General features: G+C 62.5%; 1 protein-coding gene across 1 annotated transcript; it reads left to right on the top strand.

The window, feature by feature from the left end:
• The first annotated feature begins 4,645 nt into the window (after window positions 1–4,645).
• PRODH (proline dehydrogenase 1) lies at window positions 4,646–15,621 on the top strand. The gene is made up of 14 exons (XM_086474229.1): window positions 4,646–4,960; window positions 5,410–5,618; window positions 10,987–11,021; window positions 11,356–11,505; window positions 11,650–11,714; window positions 12,113–12,229; window positions 12,396–12,475; window positions 12,751–12,832; window positions 13,178–13,270; window positions 13,381–13,527; window positions 13,703–13,878; window positions 13,963–14,061; window positions 14,454–14,542; window positions 15,339–15,621. Exons 1-14 carry the CDS (start codon window positions 4,646–4,648, stop codon window positions 15,524–15,526), a joined length of 1,845 nt encoding a protein of 614 aa, XP_086330355.1. The 3' UTR covers window positions 15,527–15,621.
• Window positions 15,622–16,135: the final 514 nt, after the last annotated feature.

Below are 16,135 nucleotides of genomic sequence, written 5' to 3'. Positions count from 1 at the left end.
GAGGTGTTTGAATCATTTACGAAGGGCTAAAATAGAGCTGGCTGCCTTCCAGGTGCTCTGGCTTCCAGGCGCCGTAAACAACCCACCGCCGAGGGAGTCAGCTGGAAAAAAGGCTTTTTATGTCTATTCCCCAGACCCCACTTCCACAGAAACCTGCCGGCACGATCCTTTCTCAGCTTAAGTGCAGCAAAATTGTTTCAGGCATTCGCTGACCTTCCTTTTCCCCCAGGCACGCTCATGGGCATCTCACACCACACACTTCTATCCACAGACAGAAAACCAGAGGGAGACTTGGCAAAAAAAAAAAAAAAAATTACCTGATGTGTGACGTCTGATGTGCCTTTCCCTGCCTTGGATATCTCCTAGGTGCCCTTTCAGAAGCAGCCTCCTGGTTTTTTTATAGCTTTGACCTTTATGGAGACAGGAATTCACCCGGGTATTTTCTCATGGCTGCTGAGCCACACCAGACCCACAGGAACTCAGAGGGAGAACCAAGAGGGCTTTTATTTCTTAGGCTGAAAGCGATTCACCAAAAATCATTGGGATGCAAATGGAAAATGCCAGGGATCAGAGCCCAGCTTCCCAAATCCCGACTGTGCTGGGGGAGCAAGGTCCGAGACAGCCGGGAGACTGGCTGCAAGAGGAGCCCCCCAGCATCTCTTTCTGCTGGCAGCTCTCAGTGGCTCTCGCCGGGGCTCCCAACCCACAGAAACACCCCAGGAGCTGGAGCTCCCGCCCTGTGACTCCCCCGGTGACCACCCCCAAGTCCCCAAAACTCCCTACTCCAGTCCCGTAGCCCCTGCCTGCGCAGCACTGGCGTGGGGTTCTCGCTACCCTCGCTGCCACCTCCAAGGGCCTTTTTAGCCTTGGCTAAAGGGGAAGGACGCAGTTCCCCAGTTCCCTGGCTGGGGGAGGACAGGCCGGCTCCTCCACCCCACTGCCGGCGCAGCACAGCAGAGCGGAGCAGCACTTGCAATGGTCCATACTGTGGCATAAGCCAGAGCTACCCCCAGGAGGGTGACGGGTGGGTGACAAGGGATGCTTGGGAGGGTTAGAGAGAACCAACTCATCATTTAAATACACCCTGTCCTAGGGGCTGGGAGCTTCTACGAACCCCATGGGTGTTTTATTCCCATCAGCATGGATATTAGTGGGTCTGGGGGTCTCCCAGAGTGGCATAGCAGGAGGTGAAGCCTCTTGTGAAGAAAAATAACCCTCAGCCAGATGAGGAGCCACACGTGGTTGCAACCTGGGAAGCACCATCCCCACCTCCACCTTCTCCCGGGTTTTGCTGGTGAGTCCGCAGCAGACAGCTGCCCCTGATCCACACCGGGAAGGGCTGCAGCTCCCGGCCCCCCATCATGTCCTGCTCCAGGGGGCACCCTTAGCAGAGCTGGATGCCAGCTGAGGGTTTGCACCGTTCCCCACACCCCTGCCTGCTTGCCCTGAGCTGCAGCATAGCAAGGCTCAAATCCCAGTCCCGAGGATGGGGTAGGATTGCCCATACCCCAGCCCTGGGCTGGAGGAAGATGATGGTGAGGAAGGCTGATCCCTGTGCCCTGGTGCTGCGGCACAGCCCAGCAGCCCCCATGTTGTGCCCCCCTGCCCGCTTCTGCCGACAGGCAGGAGGAGCAGCTTTCATCTCCCAGCTCTCCCCCCCAAGCGCCGCTGTTACTCGTTGCCATCTGTTATTTTCGCAGTGTCACAAGCGCCTCTCTGCCAAGCACCGTCCCATGAAATATGCATGCCGTGGCCTCCCCCTTTCCAAACCGCCGTCTCCTCCTGCACTAAATCCCCTTCTCGCCTCTCTGTCTCGCATTCAGATTTGTTTCTTTACATCTCATGGTCCCTCAAGCCAGCACTAATAGCCTTGCCCTGGTTCTGCCCGCTGACGGACTGGGATGCACATTATCAGGCCCGGGGCGTGTTCCCCACGTGGGGTACAGCAGCGTGGTTGCGTTCGTTGTGTGTACCCATGCCGTGGGCTGGACCGGGCTTCCCATGCCACGCACGGGCCAGCTGCAGCCACCATGCCAGACCCTGAGCGTGCAGCATCCCCCTGTGTGCCAGCAGCACCTGCCTGGACATGCTGGGGTATGGGGACAGTGGCCTGAAGGGCATAAAATCACAGCCAAGGGATATTGGGAGCTGGGGGTCAGTGCTCTGCAGGGCCACGGTGTGGTGGCCCACAGGGGCTTGGCACAGTCCCCACAGCAGCCTTGAGCATCCCTTGTTGGTCCCCCAGCCATCAGTGGGGCTGCCAGCTCAGGGATCCCCTCTGCTTTGGGAGCAGCCGTCCTGAGATGAACCCCACAGAATTTTGCTTCCTCCAAAATGTGGCTTTTCACATTTTGTCTTTGCATTCGGACCTGAGACTGAAGTTTCTCTAGAAACTCAGACCTGGTTGTGAACCTCAAACTCCCCCTCCCAGCCTGGAGGCTCCACCAATGCCACAGGGCTGCCAGCTCTCCCGGCACAATGGGCAACGCTTGGAAACTTTCCCTGCTAAGATCAGGCAAATCCCGGAGGTGACTGGTGCCGTTAGAGCCTTTCAAGGGAATTTTCTCTGTGGTACGTGGCTGGAAACCAGCTCCCTGCCATGGCAGGGGTGTCTGGCTGCGGGTTAACAGGGAGTCATGGCTTGGCCTGGCACCACTGACGCTAAAACAGGAGTAAAAGTTATAGCTGACTAAAAGTCCTTAATTGCAGCGGTAGCATCTTCCTCTCAGGCTTTAATGCAGCTCGGTGTCATGCTGGCTTTTTTTTCTTCAGTGGGAGTTTGAACTGCAGCCTGAGACTTCACGTGAGCAGCCTCATCGCGGCATGGAACTTCAGGGGAATTATTTCGCTCTAACTAGCACAAAAGAGTTAACACAGCCCAGAACTATTTTGAAGGAAATGGGTGCTTTTTCATAGCTCTGTCAGGGGGCAGTGCCACTGTCTGCTTCTCACCGTGGGACATCCCAAAAGGAAAGCTTGCAAATGAGCTCAGGGAACCCCCGTGGTTTCACTTTCACAATGCCAGTGCTGGGGCGTGCAGGAAAAAACGTTTGCTGTAACTAATTTTTCCTGGACCGCTGGCCCTGTGGTAGCTGTACCTCACCCAGACAGTGCCAGAATTTTAAAGGGGTTACGGTTTGCTGGACCAGGGGTTGCTTTGGAAAAGAAAAGTTTTGCATCGCAGCTGCTGGAGCCCTCTCAAAGCCTCGGGCTCTTCCTCTGCACTCCACTCAGGACGTGGTTTCCCCACCCCAGCAAACCTCGCAGGCCTGCTGCTGCCTGCTCCCCTCCTGCCTGGCCGCTGCTGCCTGCGCTGAGCATCCCCAGGCACAAGATGTCACCGAGGAGCTGGGTTTGGGCAGGTCTGCATCGGCCCGGGAGCCGCTGCAAAATTGGGGCTGGAGGAGTGGGCACGGAGAGGGGACACGGTCGTGGAGAGGGGACACGAGGGGATGCGGGCACGGATACGGGATGCGGGCACGGATACGGGATGCGGGCATGGATACGGGATGCGGCTGTGAGACTTGCTGCTGCAAAACGGTCCTGAAAAAGAGGGAGGTCCCCGCTCTCTGCTCCCCGGGCCAAGAGTCAGGAGTGTACCTGGCTGTGGGGTGCCAACGGGGTGCTGGGTGATCTCTGGAGTTTAGCACTGGGTGTGCCTGGGAGGAACAGCTCAGGCAGACGCTGGGTCCTGCCTGAGGACCTCCCAAGCCCCTGCCAGCCCTCTCTGCAGCGGGGCTCGGTGGGGCAGGTGAACCCCAACTGCCCCAGCCCATGCCAGGGGAGCTGGCCTGCTGGCTCATGCCACCCCAAGCACCCCAGCACCCATGAACCAAACAAATGAGGGTTCAGCTGAAACCCCCAGATCGTTCATGCACAGACCAGTACGAGCAAGCACAGGGGCTTGCAACATCTCTCCCACGACAGGTCCCCCAGGTCCGAGGTACTCTCCCCAAGGGCCCCCTAGCTCTGTGGGCGCAACATGCCACAGCCTGCCCCAGGGATTGCTACGAGGGGACAGGGACCCTTTGGGAGCACCCTTTGGCCCTCCCGGGGGCTGCTCTACGTGGTCAGGAGCCCCTTGACCCTGCAGGGTTGGCACCGGCGCTCCCCTCAGGGCTCCTCCCGTGGGATGGGGACCACTCCAAGGCTCCCTCGGGACGGCCATAGCTCTCCCTGGGGCTCCTCCAAGGCCACGGGGCTCCCTTCGCCCACCCCCCCTCCCCAGGACTGCTCCGAGGGCATGGGGCTCTCTTTGCCCCCCCCACCCCAGCCCTCCCCAGTGCTGCTCCAAGGGGACGGGGCTTCCCTCAGCCCCACCCGGGGCTCCGCTCGGGTCACCCCTGCCCCCCTCTATCCCCTCCCCCGTCCGGGGGAGGGGGAGGGGGGGGGGGGGCGGCCCCCAGGAGGGCTGTCCCGAAGAGATGGGAACAGGGGAAAAGCACCGGGCTGGGGGCTGCGGGAGAGGGGTGCGGCGGGCAGGGCGGTACCGGTGCCGCGGTAGAGCCGAGACGCGGGGCGGAACGGCGGCCCCACAGCCCCGGCGGGCGCGGCCGCGGCCGTATCGGCGGGGAGCCCCGCGGGGCGGTGCCGGGCGGGCGGGTACTTAAGGCGGCGGCGCGGAGCGGGCGGCCCCGCCGTACCCATGGCTCCGCCGAGCGCGGCCCGGGCGCTCTGCGCCGCCGCCGCCCGCCTGCGCGTCCCCCGCCGCCCCCGCTCCGCGCCCGCCGCCGCGCCCCGGGGGGCCGCTCCGCCGCCGCCGGCGGCAGCGGGCAGGGAGACCCGGCAGGTGCCGCCTCCCCCTCCGCAGGGTGCGGCGCGGGGACCGCCGCCGCCTCCCGCCGTGGATTTCGGGGACCCCCGGGAAGCGTTCCGCAGCAAGAGCAGCGCCGAGCTGCTGCGGGGGCTGCTGGTGCTGGGGCTGTGCGCGGTGGAGCCGCTGGTGGAGCACAACCGGGAGGTGGGTGTGGGCGGGGGGGGGGGGGGGGCTGGTCCCCAGGCGGAGGGGGGTTCCAGCTGCTGGGGGGGGGGGGGGCGGGGGGGGTGCTGGGCCTGGGAGATTGCCCGCTCCGGGGGCGGGGATTGCCGGTTCGGGGGGGGGAGTGAATGCCCGCTCCAGGGGGGATGCCTGGCCCCAGCCGGACGGGGGCTGCTGTCCCGGACGGGGTCGGGGAGGGGGAATGCCGGTTCTGGACCGGGGGGGCGCTGCCTGCTTCGGGAGCTGCCGGTCCCGGATCTCGGACCGGGCGGGAGCTAGGCTGGTCCCCAGCCGGATGGGGGGGGGGCTGTCGTCCCGGGGGGGCGGGGGGGATGCCCGCTGCAGAGGGGTGCCGGTCACGGGCGGGGGGGGGGGGGGCTCTCTTTGCGGGGGGTGCCCGCTGCGGGCGCTGAGTTGCCGTTGTCCCGCAGCTGCTGCAGCTGTGCCGGCGGGTGCTGGGGCAGGCGCTGTTCGAGCGGCTGATGAAGATGACCTTCTACGGGCAGTTCGTGGCCGGGGAGGACCAGGAGGCCATCAAACCGCTCCTCCGGCGGAACCAGGCCTTCGGCGTGGGCGCCGTGCTCGACTACAGCGTGGAGGAGGACCTGAGCGCCGAGGAGGCCGAGCGCAAGGAGCTGGCGTGAGTGCGGGGGGGGGGGCACGGCGTGCGCCGGGCGCGGGACTTGGCAGCTCTGCTATTGGCTGCGCCCGCCCATCCCCCGCGCTCCCATTGGCTGCGGAGCTGGGGTTGCGGTGCGTCACAGCCCCGCCTGCCCCGGCGCTCTTTTCCCCCCCCGCCCCCCCCCCCCCCCCGCTGCTGCCGCCCCCCCCCCCGGGTGCCGCCCCCCCCCATCCCTCTGCACATACGGGGGGGCTGCCACCCTGCCCCCCCCGTGGTGCTGTTCTGCTGCATACCCTGAGGTGCTCCTCACCTCTGTCTGCGCCCCCCTCCACTGGGGTGCTGGCCCCCCATTCCCCCTTCCCACCGGGGTGCTGCCCCCCCTCCTCTCCCCTGCACACACTGGGGTTAGCCCCCCCCTTCCCTTTGGGGTGCTGCCCACCCTGTCCCCCTTTCCCCTACCCCCACCAGGGTGCTGCCCCCCCCCCAGCCTCCTCCACCACGCTGGGATGCTGCTGCCCCCCATTTGTCCAGCAGGGTCCTACCCCCTCTGTCCCCCACCATACACCACACCCTGGGGTGCTGCCCACCATTTCCACCCCCTCTCAAACCAGGGTGCTGCACACCCCACCCCCCCCGGGTCGCACCCCCTTCCCACACTGCCTTCCAATCCCGGGCAGCCTTCCCTGCCTCCCACCCTCTGCCAAGGGCAGGCGCTGGCCCAAAGCCGACAGTAACTCTCCACTATTTTGGCTCCAGTTTTGAGCAGATCGATGGGCCGCTGGCCGGCACCCCACGGTCACTGGGGTGGGCAGTGTCCCCTCCCCACCCAGGACAAGGGTGGCCCTGCTGGAGAGCCCAGTCTGGGGATGCAGCACTCCCCCAGGAAAGGCTGCAACAGCCCTGTGTCCCTGTTGGCAGCCGGGGACACCATCCAGCTGCCACACGGTGTTAAAAATACAGTGGAAACAGCTTTTTTGGGGTGATTTGCAAGTGGGGTTTCAGGTCAGCGTGGTGCTGCAGGTGCTGCAGTTTGACTCCTCCCAGCTGCCGCCGGGAGCCTTATCTCTGCTTCCCACCCTGGCGCTGCTTATCGGGGACCCTCCGCTTGCCCCTTGCTGCTGCTGCTGGAAATCCCTGATGGGGTGAAGGTCCTGGCAGCTCACAAGGGCCACCATGGTGTGGGGACTGCATGGGGGGAGGCAGGGCTGTGCCCATCCCAGCTCCTTGCAGACTGAGCTGCAAACTTCATTTTTTAATTTTTTTTTTATTTAAAAGCTTCAAAATACCCCACTGTAGCCTGTGGGCTGGGCTGGCCCTTTGGAAGGCGCAGAGCAGCGGTGTTTTCGGAAGCAGCTGGTTTCTTCCCCGGGCACACAGCCACAGTCCGGATGCGTTGCTCAGCACCCCCATGGGGCCGTGCTGGCCCCCGGTGTGACGCGGCTGAGCTGGCAGTGCCAGTGCCGCCTGGCTGGCATCGCTGCCCGCCGTGCTCTGGCTGTGCTTGTGGCCAGCGCTCTCCTGTGGTTGACCACCGAGGGCTTTCGCAGGCAGGTTCTGCCTGCGCCGGTGTCACAGCGGGGCGGGTGTCGGTGGTTTGTGAGCTGTCTGGGCTGCACTGCTCCTTCCCCCCCGGAGCAGATTTGGGGGTTGGACGTGTGGGACTTCCTTGCTGGATGAGCTGCCGGTGTGGGTCATTCCCACACAAGAGAGCTTGGCAAAGCCACGCGCTGGACCTCATTCCCCCCCCCGATACCACCCTGCCTGAGCCCCAGTGGGGATTTGCTCCAACAAATGGGCAGGGGCAAAAGATGCCCTCTTGGAGGTCACCCAGGGACATGTCAGAGCAGGGACAAAGCCCTTTGGAGGCGTGGGTGGCATCAGAAGCTCTGTCGGACCCTGGCCCAGGCAGAGCACCACTCTGGGTCACGTTGGCCCTGGGCAGGGGCGAAATCCCAAATTGTCAGGGATGCTGCCGCACCAGGCTGCCCCTGGCTGAGGTGCAGGGCTTGTGGCTGTGTCCTTCCCTCCCGTAAGTGCCTCGGGGCTTCACCCCGCTGAGGTACAAACTAGAGGCGGCCAGTGGGGTTTTTGGCCTCTTGGTGCCATCTGCTGTTTCCCCCGGGCAGAGCTCTGCAGGCAGAGCCGTGCCAGCCGGCTGGCCTGGAGCAAGCTGGAGGGAGCAGCCGGGAAATGCCCTTTCCTCCCGTGGCCGTTCCCGGTAACGGACGCTCTGGCTGGGAGCAGCAGCGCCGTGTGGGCAGGCACCGGCTCACCCTGCCTGCCGCAGGATCGGCCCTGCCCGGGCCGGCGTCCAGAGCTCTGCCGGCTTGTCCCAGCAGTCCTTGACCCCGTGCTGGCGGCTGCTGCCAGGCCGCGGGGACGCAGCCGGAGAAAGGTGTCCTGCGGGCGCTGGAGCCTGGGTGCTGCTCCGCTCCCGGGGGCAGCGCGTGGGCTGGGGGCTTCGGGAGGGGGGCAGCCCTGGGTGGGGTGTGGAGAGGCAACGCTGTGGCTGGGCAGGGGCTTCTGTTCCCCGTGGGGTGAAACACAGACCCCTCCCGTAGTGGAGATGGTTGTGGTTCCCCTTGCAGCCTCGGGGCCGCTGCTGGCCCACGGGCATCCCAAACGAGGAGATGGGTTGGGGTTGGGCTAACGTGAGGAAGGGCAATCCTGCCCCCGAGCACGGTCAGGCACCCCGAATGGTTCTGCCGTGCAGCATGTGTGGACTTTGCTTCCTCTAGAGGTTTCTTACGTGGACGCCTGATACCTGCCCCAGCGTGGGATTATGATCCAGCCTGGCCAATCTGCCTCCCAGAGCTGCTGCCTCCCCTTCTCGTGCTCCCAGTGCTGCTGCCACCCGTGCCAAGTGCTCTGCCTGCGTCTGCTGTGGGTCCCCTGAGTCCCAGGGCAGTTTCTGTTTATCCTGGAGCTGTGCAAGGAGGTCCTGCAGTGGTCCTGGGCTGGTGCGTGCTGGCAGCTCATGCATGGGACAGGCTTGAAGGACTCTCTTCTGCTAAAGAGCTTTGCTTTATTCCTACCTGCAGGGTTTAAGCATCACCCATAGCTCCCATCTGGGCTTCATGTGACCGTGAGGTTTTTCCTTGGATGTGGTCATTCAGGGACAGCTGCTCCAGCTGCTCCCTGGTGTTCCCTCATCCCCTTTGCCAGACTCGTTTGCTGACAAGCAAAGCAAATATGCTGTGCTCGTGGCAACCTCCTGGTAACCTCCAGGGTGAAATGGATTATTGCCTACTTATTTCTTACAGGGGGACCTTTGTGCTTCTCCTGAGATGGCTTATTTGAGCCTGATTAAAAAAAAAAAAAAAACCAAAAAACAAACCTTCCTGAAAGCCCCAGTCTGCTGTGTCAGCTGGATTACCCTTCCTAGCAACCCAGCGAGCTGCACCAAATCTTCACAACCTGCTCCGCAGCACTTAGAGGGCCTGCCTTGTGCATGTTTTGGGCGAGTGTGAGCTCCCCGGCCCTGAGTGTGCTTTGCAGGTGGCTCCTTTCTGGTTACAGCCTGCCAGAAGTGTTTGAGCAGTGCCTGGAGATGTGTCCTGCTCTGGGACACTTGCTCTTGGTTTGCTGGAGGGATGGCCAGGTATAAGCTGGGTTAAGTGTCACTTGGTTGGTGTAGGAACGGCTTTGCTGGCCAAGGCTAGCATGGCAAAGCAGGCCGATGATATCCAGGAAGAGCTATTTCTTCAGCTGGAAGGAGCTTCCTTTATTTTGCTTGACACAGAACAATAAAGCCAGCACCACCACGGCGCTGCTTTGAATGCCCCCCTCGAAGGGCTTGGTGCGGTCATGCGGCAGGAATGCTGCTGGGAAGGGTGTGTTTGCCTTCAGGAGCACAAACCACTTCAAATCCAAGGGTGCTGTTTGCTGATGGAGTTGTGTGCAGTCACCCTGGGCGGGTCAGAGGAGGCTTTGCTCCCTGCCACTTGTCCCCAGCATCTCAGATGTCGGACGCAAGGTGTGCTCTGGGGTTCGGCGCTGTCCTGCTGTGCTGCAGCTGTGACCTGCCCACAGGACCCATCTCTCAACGTGTCCTCGGAGTCGCAGCCGTGTGTCCAGCTGAAGCCTTCCCCTGTGCTGTGCTGCCTGCTCCAAGGGGACCTTCCATCCTGTGTGGGCTTTGCTATTGCATCCCATCCCTGGGTGTGTGATGGCTCCTCCTTCGTTTTGTCCACCCTCTGTATTCAGGGACAGAAAGCTTCTTGACCTGTCCTCAGGGCAGCAGAACCACGGAGCAGAGCCTGCTGGACGTGGCGCCTGCTGCTCCCCACGAGCTGCTCCTGCTCGGGTTCATGCCAGGCTTTGCTGCACTGTGAGCGATGCAGGGCTGTTCCTGGCTCCAGGGAGCCGGAGGGAAGGGCTTGTCTCCGCTTGTTTATGCTTCCAGCAGCCCCTAATCCCTGTCACAGGGTTTCCATCTGGGAGAACGTGTTCTGGGACCATGCCACATGCCTCTCTGCTCTCTTGTGTGAGTCCTCTGGCTCTGGATGGGTGGCTTTGCTGTTTGCCTTGCAGTATACTTCCCCGCTGTTGGGCATGGACGGTTTTGGGACAGTCACTCCAAGGCAGAAATGATCTGGAGGAGACTGCTCTGCTGTCACTCCGGGCTGCTCTTCAGGAGCTGGCCGTGTTCCTGGGTAAGACCCTGGGTCTGCAGGCTGGATTTAGGGTGTCGGCAAGAAGGCTTAGCTGCTCAAGCTCAAGGAGGATCTCATGACTTGGCCAGCGTCCCCTGGGCTGTCAGAGCCCTGTTATCTCAAGCCTGGGCTTGAAATTACATCCAAGGTCTGCTGGAATTGAAGCTGAGACCTTGTTTGTAAGTTGTTGGCTAATGCCAGGGCACAGAGGAGCGTGGGGCAGCTGAGCTGCAGCAGGGCATCCTGCGGCTTGATGGGCCCTGGGTCTGGAGCAGCTCCTTGCTTCGTGATCTGGCTGCTGGTGCCAGCAAGACGAGGAGATATGGGGTTGAGGCTTGGTGCCACCACAGTGAGGACCGTGGGCTGGCATGGTTGGAGACAGAGCACCCAGCCCCACCAGGGCTGACCTTGTCCTTGCCATGGAGTGGGCTCTTTGAGAGCAGCTCTGGAGCATGGGGCAGAGCATCCTCCCTGTCCTGCCTCGGGGCCTCCAGGTAACACTTGCCTGGATGTTGAAACCCCCTTGCCTCCATGAGTGGGTTTGGGGCATCTGACCTGCCAGCAGAGCTTGTGCTAAGCAGCGTTTGATCCATTGGTGATGGGATGGTGAGGGAAAAGCAGGGTCCAGCGCCAGGCTGGCGGCAGGGGAGCCTCAGATCCGCCCTGGCCACCAGCATGGGGTTGCACGGAGTTGCTGACCTGGCCCTTATCTTCCCTGTTTCTCTTCTTAGCTCCTGCACCTCTGCAGCCGAGAAGGAGATGGGAGGTGAGTGACCCAGCCTCTCCTGCTGACAGGAGATAGCCTGAAGGTGTAGCTGATCCAGGTGCTGTGGGCCTGGTGTGGGGGAAGGACCCAGCGCCCACAGCCTCAAAACTTGAACTGGATGAGGAGCATCTTGGTTCTTGGCCAACCCTGCTCCTCAGCAAAGGCTCAGCCTCTGCTCAGGCAAAGAGCAGGCAGGGCGTGTTGCAGCCCTCGGGGGCTCTTTTGAGGTCCAGGCTGGAGCCCCTCTTCCCTGCGCCCCCGGCAGAAGCTCCTGGGGAGGCTTGTAGGAGCCTGGCAGGGCAGCACGACCCATCTCCATCCTCTTCCACCCCAGGAGCAGAACAAAGGGAGAAGCAATACCGAGCCCATCGGGGATTTGGGGATCGCCGTGGTGGGGTCATCAGTGCCCGTACATATTTCTACGCTGACGAAGCCAAGTGTGACCAGCACATGGAGACTTTTCTCCGCTGCATTGATGCCTCAGGTAAGTGCTCCACGTGTCCCGAGCAGCCCCACTGTGCTTGGGGACTGTGGGGGCCCTGCAGCCCACCACCCTAGCTCGGGTACCCTCTTTCTGCCCGAGCACCCTGCCCTGTTGGCCTAGCTCTGTCTTTGTGGCTCCATACAGGTGGCAGCTCGGAGAACGGCTTCTCGGCCATCAAGCTGACAGCGCTGGGCAGACCTCAGTTCCTGGTGAGTGCCAGGGCTGTGACCACGGTGAGGAGAATCAGAGCCAGGCCCATGGATGATGCATCTGTGGGGGCAGGTGCTTTGGGGTGCCAGGCTGGCTGCAGTGACATCTCTACTGATGGCGGAGAGGAGTGGGCATCAATAGGCTGTCCCCTGTGTGCCCAAGACCACCCTGGAAGCCCTGCTTCAGCTTTTGGGGGCACATGAAGAGCTCAGAAGTTTAAAGGTCCCCCTGGGGGGGGGGGGGGTGTCTGTACTGCTAGGCTTGGCCAAGGTGCCCTGTTACAGGGTCAGGGTCTGCCTCGGGCTGGATGTGATCTTGCAAAGCCCTGGCACAATAGAAGGCTCCAAGCCAGCTGGGCTCCAGCCTGGGTGTCTCACCCTGAGCTCTGTCCCCACAGCTGCAGTTCTCGGAGGTGCTGGTGAAGTGGCGGAGGTTCTTCCATCAAATGGCTGCGGAGCAGGGCCAGGCTGGGCGGGCAGCGCTGGAGATGAAGCTAGAGGCGGAGAAGCTGCAGGTGAGGCGGGTGACATCCGAGGGAGGAGGCTGTGCTGCCACGGATGAACGGCTGGAGGTGGCGAGTGGCTGTAGAGGTCCCAGAGCAGCCCTGACCTGTGACACCTGAGCCTGGAGCAGTAAGGCCCCATGCAGCCCCTTGACACTGATGCTCCTTTCGGTGGCAGGAGGCCCTGGCCAGCCTCGGCATCGCGACCAAGGCGGAGAGCCAGCACTGGTTCACGGGCGAGAACCTGGGCATGAGTGGGTAAGCTGGCTGTGACCTGGGGGTGCTGCGGGATGGGGGTGCTGGGGGACCTTGTCCCTATTCCTGAACTGGGGGAGCAGTAGCAAGGGAAGATCTCCAAAGGCCAGCACCGGCTCAGCACAGTAACCAGCATAGGGGAGGTTTGGGTGGAGGTGACAAGAGAGATTGGGGTGGCACGTGCCTTGCACGCCGCTTGGTGGTGGGGGTCAGGAGCTGGTAGAGACCCCCCCCTGCCCCTGCAAGACACCAGTACGGACCTGGGTCTCTGCTCCCAGCACTGTGGACCTGCTGGACTGGAACAGCCTGATCGACAGCCGCACCAAGCTCTCCAAGCTGCTGCTCATCCCCAACATGCAGGTGGGTACCCACCTATGATGGACTACCAAAGCTGCCCCAGAGCAGCCCCACTGGGAGGGCGCTGGGAGTCTGGGGGAGTGGGGTGTGGATCCTGCCTAGTAGCTTGCTGGTGGCTGTGGTGCTGGCTGGCATCAGTGCTGCCAGAACCCGGCCATGCTGTGATCCACCGTGTGCAGCCACCAAGCTGAAGGGTGGGCACCCTGTGCATGCTGTGCTGGCCGGTGGGTGCTGGGGAGCTGGGGTGGGCAGCAGCCCTGGGGCTGGGCTTCTTCCGGGGTGTTTCTGTCTCCTGTGGGCAGGGCTGGCCACAGTCAGGCAGGGTGCCACAAGCTGTTCTCGTTTCAGACTGGGCAGCTTGAGCCTCTGCTCTCACGGTTCACCGAGGAGGAGGATCTGCAGATGAAGCGGATGCTGCAGCGGATGGATGTCCTTGCCAAGGTAAGGGGGTGCTGGGGCTGGGGGAGCTGGGCACAGGAGCTTCCATAGAGAGGGAGTCATGTAGCAGGTGGCCCCGTGAACCCAACCTGCATGTCCTTCACGCCCCCCAGAGAGCTGCGGAGAAGGGCGTGAGGCTGATGGTGGACGCAGAGCAAAGCTACTTCCAACCAGCCATCAGCCGCCTCACCCTGGAAATGCAGCGGCGCTTCAACAGGGATCGGGCGATCATCTTCAACACCTACCAGTGCTACCTGAAGGTGAGGTTTGGTAGGATCTGGGCGGGAAGGACCTGCCGGAGCAGCTGGATGGAGATCTTGGCTCCTGAAGCCATGGCAATGTGATGGCACAACTCCGGGGCTGGCTGCCTGAAGGCACAGGGCAGAGGTGGCACTGGTGCGATGACCTTGTGCCATCTCTTCCATCTGGTCCCAGGAGGCTTACGACAACGTGACGGTTGATGTGGAGCTGTCGCGACGGGAGGGCTGGCACTTCGGCACCAAGCTGGTCCGCGGCGCCTACATGGAGCAGGAGCGGGAGAGGGCAGCCAAGATTGGCTATGAGGATCCCATCAACCCCACTTATGAGAAGACCAACGAGATGTACCACAGGTAGCCACAGCCACACTCCTCCCTCCCACCGCACTGGGCACAGGCTCGAGTGGCCTCACTGCGCAGCCCCGTACTGTCTTACAGGTGCCTGGACTATATCCTGGAGGAGATCAAGCACAGCCGGAAAGCCAACGTGATGGTGGCATCTCACAATGAGGACACAGTGAAGTTCACCCTGCGCAGGTGGGTACTGGGGAGGCAGCGTGGCGTGGCAGGGACTGGGTGCCTGAGGGGTGTGGGGGCCCAGCAGAGCTGCGGTGAGATGCGCTGTGGCTTGTCAGGTCTCCTCTGGGCTCACCTGGTGGGATCCTAGCTCCTGTCTGGTGCTCAGGGCTTCAGGTGGGGCTTGGAGGTGGGGTGCAGCGCAGTAGCCCACAGCAGCTGTAGAGCTGACCCCATTCCCCAACCCAGAGGCTCTTTGAAAAAGAAATTCCTCAAGTCCTCCCATCCAACTGGGATGTGATCAGTGCCATGCTCTTGTACTTGGAGATGATCCCCACTCTTCTGGTGGGACACACTGTCCCTGCGTGCTCCGCTGTCTCTGCTCTTCCCTAACGCCGAGACTTGGCTTGCAGGATGATGGAGCTTGGGATCCATCCCTCGGAGAAGAAGGTGTGCTTCGGGCAGCTGCTGGGCATGTGTGACCAGATCACCTTCCCCTTGGGTGAGTGCTGGGAGCGGGGCAGACTTGGCAGATGTGCTCTTGCCCCACCTTGACCCCTGGGGTCTCCCTGGGCAGCTGCCGTGGGGTCCAAAGGATAGATGGAGCCAGGTTATGGGCCTGTCAGAGCAGAACTGGCTGAGGACAGTGCCTTGTCACCTATTCCCCAGCTGTGTGGAGCACTGTGACCCCAGCATGGGGTTTGGGGAGGATGTAGATGGAGAATCACTTCTGTTTCCTGGAGGCCCATGAGACTGTGGTGGCCGGTCAGGGAGATTCCTGCTTTTGGACTATGGGCTGAGATCGGGGCCCTCCTGAGTGGGTCAGAGACTGATCCTGGCAGCCAGCAAACCCCTCCTGTACCCCCTTGGGGTGGGAGTGTCGCCTTGCCCCACTGGAGGTACAGGCTGAGTCCTGGGCTCTCCGCTCCTGGGGTGCCCACAGCCTCCTGAGGACCTTGTCCTCTCCTCTGCCGCTGGCCCAGGCAGCGCAGCAAAGCGCCCGGGGCCCCACACGGAGGGACACGCAGGGTCCAGGTACCCAGCTCAGGTCAGGGACCGATCCCCCTGCCCACGCCGGTGTCCGCAGCAGAGGCTGGAGGCTCCGCTGCTGCCCCTGCCGTGGCACGGCCCGAGAGGCTCCGAGAGCTGCCCCTGAGGGAGGCACTTCCCCCTTTTGTCCTTTTTTCCTCCCTCATCCCCCCCCCTTTTTAGGTGTCATCATTTTCCCCCCCCCCCTTTTTAGGGCCCCCCCCATTTACTTCCCCTCGGTTCTTCCCTGACCCTCCTCTCTCCTCCAGGTCAGGCCGGGTTCCCTGTCTACAAGTACGTGCCCTACGGCCCCGTGAACGAGGTGCTGCCCTACCTGTCCCGCCGGGCCCAGGAGAACAGGGGCTTCATGCAGCGGACAAACCGGGAGCGGGACCTTCTCTGGAGGGAGGTCAAGAGGCGGCTCCTCACGGGCAGCCTCTTTGGCCCCAACAACTAACCCCAGCCATGGCATCCAGCCTGGGGGCTCCTGTGCCTTCACCCCTAACCACTACTGCTGTTCCTTGCCCGAGTTCTGCTGCAGTTTCACCCCCAGCACCCCAACCCGCAGAGGTTACACGTCCTTGTTGCTGTTTGAACCACGTATGCCTTCTGATGGTCACTATGTAGGGGTGCCCCAGCTGGCACTGCCCCCAGGGATGTCTCTCTGCTGTCCCAGGGGCTCTTGAGCTGTGTTTGCCCTGGGCTGTCTCAGGGCAGGTGCTGGGGCTCCCCTGCCAGCCCCCCCTTGCCTCGGTGCATGCTGTCCCAGGGTTTTCCCCTTGCAGGATTGCACGGGGGGAGGTTTGGCCACTTGCTTTGTGCCATGGGCTCAGGTCCAGGGTCGGCTGGGTGGCTCAGGGACAAGCTGGCCTGAGCCAGAAGCTCCTCCACCTCTGCCATGGCTGGGGCTTGGTCTCTTCCAGCGCTGTGGAGGCAGATGCCAAAGCAGAGGCCACAGTGACCTGCGAAGGGTCCCTGGGCAGGGGCACGATGAGTCCCTGCCGCCTCTGCCAGGGCAGCTGCTACCTGGTTGCTCACCAGCTTTGCCCAGACCAGAGCTGGGCAG

Source organism: Leptosomus discolor, chromosome 16 (assembly GCF_034619465.1).
Source record: "Leptosomus discolor isolate bLepDis1 chromosome 16, bLepDis1.hap2, whole genome shotgun sequence".
NCBI lineage: Eukaryota > Metazoa > Chordata > Aves > Leptosomiformes > Leptosomidae > Leptosomus > Leptosomus discolor.
The sequence above is the reverse complement of the archived record's forward strand: the minus strand, read 5'-3'. Positions and strand labels throughout refer to the sequence as shown.

Bases quoted from the DNA above. Each gene is read 5' to 3' on its own strand.
- PRODH (XM_086474229.1), top strand. From the start codon at position 4,646: ATGGCTCCGCCGAGCGCGGCCCGGGCGCTCTGCGCCGCCGCCGCCCGC. The intron at 11,506-11,649 runs GTAAGTGCTCCA...GGCTCCATACAG, and splicing joins CCGCTGCATTGATGCCTCAG to GTGGCAGCTCGGAGAACGGC. The intron at 12,833-13,177 runs GTGGGTACCCAC...TTCTCGTTTCAG, and splicing joins TGCTCATCCCCAACATGCAG to ACTGGGCAGCTTGAGCCTCT.